Below are 6,532 nucleotides of genomic sequence, written 5' to 3'. Positions count from 1 at the left end.
GAGGGAGACACAGAACGTGAAGCAGGCTCCAGGCTCTAAGCCATCAGCACAGAGCCCGACGCGGGGCTCAAACTCACAAACCACGAGATCATGACCTGAGCTGATGTTGGATGCTTAACTGACTGAGCCACCTGGGTGCCCCAGAAATTTGATCAGTCTTTTTTTTTTTTTTTTTGGAGAGACAGAGAGAGACAGAGTGTGAGTGGAGGAGGGGTAGACAGAGGAAGACACAGAACGTGAAGCAGGCTCCAGGTTCTGAGCCATCAGCACAGAGCCCGACGCAGGGCTCGAACTCACAGACCGCGAGATCATGACCTGAGCTGATGTTGGACGCTTAACCGACTGAGCCACCCAGGAGCCCCAGAAATTTGATCAGTTTTAAGTGCGACCAATAATTCCTGTGAATGGGAAGAGGAATCACGATTCACAGTAAGCTGCACAGGACACAGGGACAGAGAAGAGTACACCTACATCGGGGCTGGCCTGGCCTACATCCCTGGCTGCCATCCCCGGGAGAGGCGGGCTGTACGCCACCGGGACAGGCCGCATGCCCATCTGTCCTCACAGTTTCAATGAGATACGACACTTTTTTTTTTTTTTGAAACTAAATACATTTTAATAGAAAACAAAATACAAAATAACTCTTTTCAGAAAACAGAAATATTTAATCCTTTTTCCACGAATTCGAACTTGCTTTATCCTCAAAGCACAGTTGGCTATGCGTGCGGGCGTACTCAACGATTTGTTCCGCAAACTGTTCATTAAACCGCTGTTGCAGCGCAGGTGGGAGCAACCGATCGCAGGAGAAAAGGATGCTGAGAGAGCCACGCCTCTGAAGAGGTGGGCGTTTGGAAATTTAACATTTTCTAATTCTATCTTTTGCCTTATCACTTCGATTTATTTTCATCTCTTTGCCGCAATCTGTCCTTTCGGGGGGAGAGAACGGTTCACAGAAGGGCAGCCGCGAGGAGACTCCCACCATCACCGCCAGAGCCCAGGACTTGCTCACACGCACCCCCCACCCCCCCCACCCCCCCACCGCCCGCTTCGAGAAACATGTCAGCCGGAGTGATCAGTCCGTCACCCCAGAAATTTTCCCTTTCTCCCAAAACACTGTGCTACCAAATTCTCTGAATTCCCTGAACCTCAAGATTCCAAGTATCACAGCCAGTGCCAGGAGTAAAACCTGAAAGATGAGAGCAGAGAAAGCCCCTCTGCCAGTGCTAGGTTTCCTCTTCTCAATAATAATAATAATTATAATTATAATAATAAAAAAAAATCCTGGTTCTCTGTAATCACGGGAAAGGAAAGACTTTTTGCCAGGATTATCCCCGCCCCGTTCCTAGTTCCCACCCCCTCATTCCTACCCCAGTAAAGCCCCCTTCCACCCAGGCGACCGAGAACACGTGACCCTGGGGCACTGTCCTGAGCGTGCCCTGCGGCCATCCTCGGGCCCAACGCAGCACCCAGCGGTGGTGGTGGTGGCGGCGAGGGAAGCAGCATCTCGGGTTTACACGCGGGGAAAGCGAGACACACACCGGAAGGTGCCCGGGCGAGGACGCGGGGGGATCTTTGTAAGAACTTGCAATCCGACCTCCAGAGCCTCTTGATTCTCCATCTCATGTCCAATGACAGCACTTCTCCTGCCCCCAGTCCTTCGACCCTCGGGGGGACGGAGGGAGGGAAGGGGTGACGCGCTCGGGACGTCTGCACGGGAGCGGGGGGGGGGAGGCGGGAAGCGGGGAGTCTTTCACAGTCAGTCAGTGATTCAATCTCAATTCGTCCTAAGACTTGCAACCTGGAGCCTTTCCACTACTGCCCCAGTCCGTTACAACAAAGATTAAAAAAAAAAAAAAAAAAAAAAAGGAAGAAAGAAATTAATGTTCCTGATTTTCTTGTGTGATTCCAGTCACTAGAAGAAGGTTGCAGGCCATGAACTGCACGCTCAGTACATTGCTCATCTGCCCGGTGTACACGCCCACGAGTTCGCCAGAGGAGCCGTCGGCAGGGGCGCTGCAGTACGTGTTCCTAATGTCCCAGACGCGCACCGAGTTGTCCATGGACGCAGAGGCGATCAGACTACTGTCCGGACTGAAGGTGAGGCTGGTGATGTTGTCCGTATGGCCCCTCAGTTCTTTATAAAGGGTCCCAGAGGCCAAGTCCCACAGCTTCAGCCGCTGGTCCTCGCCGGCCGAGGCCAAGTACTTACCGTTGGGAGAAAAGGCGAGAGAGAGCACGGGGCCGCGGTGGCCGGTGAAGAGCCTCACTGAGTTCCCCTGTTGGGCACTCCACAGCCGGACGGTCTTGTCGGTCGAGCCTGTGGCTAAGTAGTTCGAATTAGGGTGGAATTTGACACAGTCCACATCTGCCAGGTGCCCGGCATATATCCTCAGCGGGTACGTCCGATCAAATGACCACAGCCTCGCGGTGCGGTCATGGGACCCGCTGGCAAAGTACAGGCTATATGGGCTAATGTCCAGGTCCCACACAGGGTAGGCATGTCCTTGGTATAACACAGTGTTGGTGAAACTCCCGAGGTCCCAGTACCTAATGGACATGTCTTCAGAACAAGAGAGCAACCCTGAGCTGTCTGCGAGGAACCTTGTGCTGTATACTGGTCCACAGTGTCCCCGAAGTATCTTCATCTCTGTGCCCGCATTATCATCCTCATCATCCTGGGAACAGTGGGGGTGGGGGGGGGATGGCAAAGAGACACACAAGAAAAAAAATGTTTAGTGGTCTGCCATGAAAACCAAAGAGTCCAGCAAAAACAGAGCATCTGCCCAGTGTCAGCGGCCTCGCGCTTAAGGGTGAGCCCAGGAAAACATTGCATGACTGCGTAACTGCATAAAAAGCCTCCTACAACTTACAAATTGGCTTCCTGACATTCGTCCTGCAGCTAAGACTATATTAAAAGTATACAGATGCAAGGCTATTATTATAATACTGTGGACCTTTCCGTTAGGCTGGGGAGAAGAGATTTCAAAAGCTGATCAAAAGACAAGTCAATGGTAATTTCCACTGTTAATTTGGATGGGCATCATTTGGAAAGATTTACTTCTGAATTCGCATTACGTTCTTAGGTTCTTTTCTTCTGCGGGCAGGTCTTCGTCGGTCAGTTTTAGCTGCTTTATAAACCACATCGCTCCGTTTCTACCCTACTAAGAAAATTCCTGGCATTCCCATGACTGGGGTCAATGACGAAGACAGATGTGGTCTTGATTCGAAATTAATACAAAACCACCGTAAGGGCTGTCACAATAAAGCCTAGACACATCAGAACGAATAGTAAACCAGAAAGGTGAAGTTACCAATAAATGATGCTCACACCTTGCGACCAGGTATAAACCATAAACTGCTGGTGTCCAAAAAGAAATAAAGATGAAGGGTTTTTCTGTTCTTCTTCTTCTTCTTTTTTTTTTTTTTTTTTTTTTTTTTTTGAGAGAGAGAGAGAGAGAGAAATCCATGCTGAGCACGGAGCCCAACTCGGGGCTGGATCCCACGACCCTGGGATCATGACCTAAGCTGAAATCAAGAGTCAGATGCTCAACTAATTGAGCCACCCAGGTGTCCCTAGATGGGATTTTTTTTTTTTTGGATGTGTATGTATTTTTGAGACAAAGAGAGAGACAGAAAGAGAGAGAGGAGAGATGGGCAGAGAGAGGGGGATACACAGAATCTGAAGCAGGCTCCAGGCTCCGAGCTGAGCTGTCCGCACAGAGCCCGACACGGGGCTTGAACTTACGAACCAGGAGATCATGACCTGAGCTGAAGTCAGATGCTTAACTGACTAAGCCACCCAGGCGCCCCCCTAAGATGAAATGTTAAACTGAGACTTTCTGGAGGGTCTCAAACATTTTCCCAAACAAAGCATGGGTTTAGAATAGCTTTAAACAAAGCCAAGAGACTCATGGGATTCTTGGAAATAAATTCCTGTGTGTGGGGACAGAAAAGAAGATAGCCGCTCATAGTACTGAGGGAAGTCCCCTTCCTCACCCTTTTCCCCCCAAGGACACTATCTCTGTTCAAAATCCCGGTTCCCTTCATTCTCTCGTAGACAAGCACCTTACTTAGCACTACAGCTCTTGGTCCAGGAATTCATAAATTAACACGGGTTTTAATTAAACCCCAGGTGAACGGGGAGTAAGGAGATTTTTGAACCAACTGGCTTTGCTGCCTTAGAAATAAAAAGGTCTACGAGCCTTAGGTTCTGGTACAGGAAAAGGGCATCTTTCTCATTTCCATTTGAACACGATGAAAATCAAAATAAGACAAATGCCTTCAATGTGTACATATTTGAGGAAAAGGTAAGAGAAAATAAATACTGACGTCCATGAATATTCAAAATGGCTATTCCAGACATTCAACATTAAAAATACATAAGCATTCGGGAGCCCAACGTTCTACTGAGCGTTACCAAGAATATTAGTAATTTTCCTTTCAAAAGAGGTTACAACAACACTTTAAAATTTCAAGAATGACTCATTGCTGTACACCAGAAAGTTTATATAAAAACTGTGGGAGCAAAAAACGACCCCGGATGAATTACACAGAGACCCTTTGAAGGTAATCCACAGGGCACGTTACCATCTCTGAGGCTTAAGTGGTCTTCATTTGGAGCAAGAAGTTAGGGAATTGGGTCTTCGCCTCCTAGGTGGGGACCCTAAAATCAAGCTGGCACTTCCAGGGGTCTTGACGACTGTCCCGAGCACACGGAAAAGTGCCTGGTTGACTGTATAGACCAAGAGATGGGGAAACCAGAGCATTCCTGCTGGCTATCACTATCAGCCCTATGCCAGGACCACAGCTTAAAATAACCCAGCCACATTTTCTTCTGTGGCTCAACCCAGTCCCACAAGGGCCTCAGCATAGTCAAGCTGAAACTCTGAACAAGCAGCTGATTCACACATGCCCAGCCCAATTCTCCCTCTCCTTCCTTTCGTGCCAACAGGACAAAACCCCAAACTCCCTACAATCAGCTGAACCGACAGCAAATGCGCATTGGTCCCAAACAGGAATTTTTCATTTGTAAAGTGTATTCGTGTAATACTGGATGACACCGTGTGCATTATAAAACACGCGTAAGAAATTTAAAAATAAGAAAAGGAAGCATAAAAAGGTCTTCGACTATTGTGTTTCGTACCCCTGCGCCATAGTTTGCTAAACCCTGCTTTAGGTCATGGAGGCCCTACAAATCTCGGACTTCTTATGGATGTCTGCTCCTGGACTAGGAGGTCCGACGTGCCTCAGCTCACACTCCAGACTTTCTTAGCTCAAGGGTACTCTTTGGGGTCTGAGATTTGGCCTTGGGCTGTTCTCCCATCATCAGGTGCCAATGGAACTGGACGAGATTAAATATGGCGGGCTTGGGAGCTGGTTAAGACTTGGGAGCGAGAGAAGGCGGCTCTCGGCTCGTGGAGCTGAACACGTTGTTGTAAGCGTAAAACACACCAGATTTCCAAGACTTAGGACAAAAAAGGAGAATATAACAGATTTCGGTAATAATTTTTTTAATATTGCTTACATGTTGAAATGATAATACTTTAGCCACACTGGATTAAATAAGATACATTATTAATTTGACTCTTCCCTTTTACTTTTTTCATGTGGCTACTAGAAAAATGAAAAGTACAAACAAGGCTCACGTTACACTCTTCCAGGCCGGCAAAGACCTAAACGACCATTGTAGACACAAATCACAGAACTGAGTGTCATTCACAACACTGATTGCTTTCCTTTTCAGACTGAAAGACTGCTGGACTGGGGCAAGGCTCGCTAGACAGTGCGTGGACTGACGCTGTAGTGCAGGGCTGCTAGGAGGGTGGGAGGCTGGCAGGGATGAGGGTGATCGTGTACACATACCTGAAACACAGAGAAAATCCTTGATCTGGTATCTGTGGTTTGGCCATGTTGCTCGAATATTAAAAAGACATAGTTACCAATCAACAAGGGTAAACGCTGGACCTCATTGCTAACTTAGGGGATGCAGGGTCTCAGACAGGAGGCGGGGGTTGGGGGGGGGGCGCTGCTACCTTTGGGAAGAAGGGCACTGCCGTGCCAGTTAACAGCTTTTCAGAGGTTAATCCAGAATATCTTCCAAGTTGAAGATATCGGGGCAGTGCCGTACATCCAGTTTTATTTGACTTAATAGAGAACATTTTATGCCCTCATTGGAGCTTTTGTTTTCTGATTTTTTAAAACTGAGACAGAATTCACATACTCTAAAATTCACTCTCTTTAAAAAGTATAACTCGGGCCACCTGGGTGGCTCAGTTGGTGAAGTGTCCCGTTTCAGCTCAGGTCGTGATCTTGTGGTTCATGGGTTTGAGCCCCACGTTGGGCTCTGTGCTGACGGCTCAGAGCCTGGAGCCCACTTCCGAGTCTGCGTCTCCCTCTCTCCCTGTCCCTCCCCTGCTAACGCTCTGTCTCTCTCGGCCTCAAAAAATAAGCATTAAAATTTTTTTTTTTTTTACAGCATAACTCGATGGCTTTTAGTATACTCACAGAATTGTGCAACTATGACCACTTACCT

At 48.0% G+C, this 6,532-nt stretch overlaps 1 protein-coding gene across 9 annotated transcripts in view; it reads right to left on the bottom strand.

Annotated features, from left to right (window-relative positions):
• Positions 1–1,770: 1,770 nt before the first annotated feature.
• Positions 1,771–6,532, bottom strand: part of TAF5L (TATA-box binding protein associated factor 5 like) — a 31,920-nt gene continuing 27,158 nt past the window's right edge. For all 9 annotated transcript variants that reach the window (XM_047824864.1, XM_047824869.1, XM_047824863.1 and 6 more), the window contains one exon: positions 1,771–2,675. In XM_047824864.1, the coding sequence (XP_047680820.1) occupies positions 1,878–2,675 (798 nt within the window). In that variant the 3' untranslated portion in view covers positions 1,771–1,877. The remainder of the gene's footprint in view (positions 2,676–6,532) is intronic.

This window comes from Prionailurus viverrinus, chromosome D2 (genome assembly GCF_022837055.1).
Source record: "Prionailurus viverrinus isolate Anna chromosome D2, UM_Priviv_1.0, whole genome shotgun sequence".
NCBI classification, from domain to species: domain Eukaryota; kingdom Metazoa; phylum Chordata; class Mammalia; order Carnivora; family Felidae; genus Prionailurus; species Prionailurus viverrinus.
The sequence above is the reverse complement of the archived record's forward strand: the minus strand, read 5'-3'. Positions and strand labels throughout refer to the sequence as shown.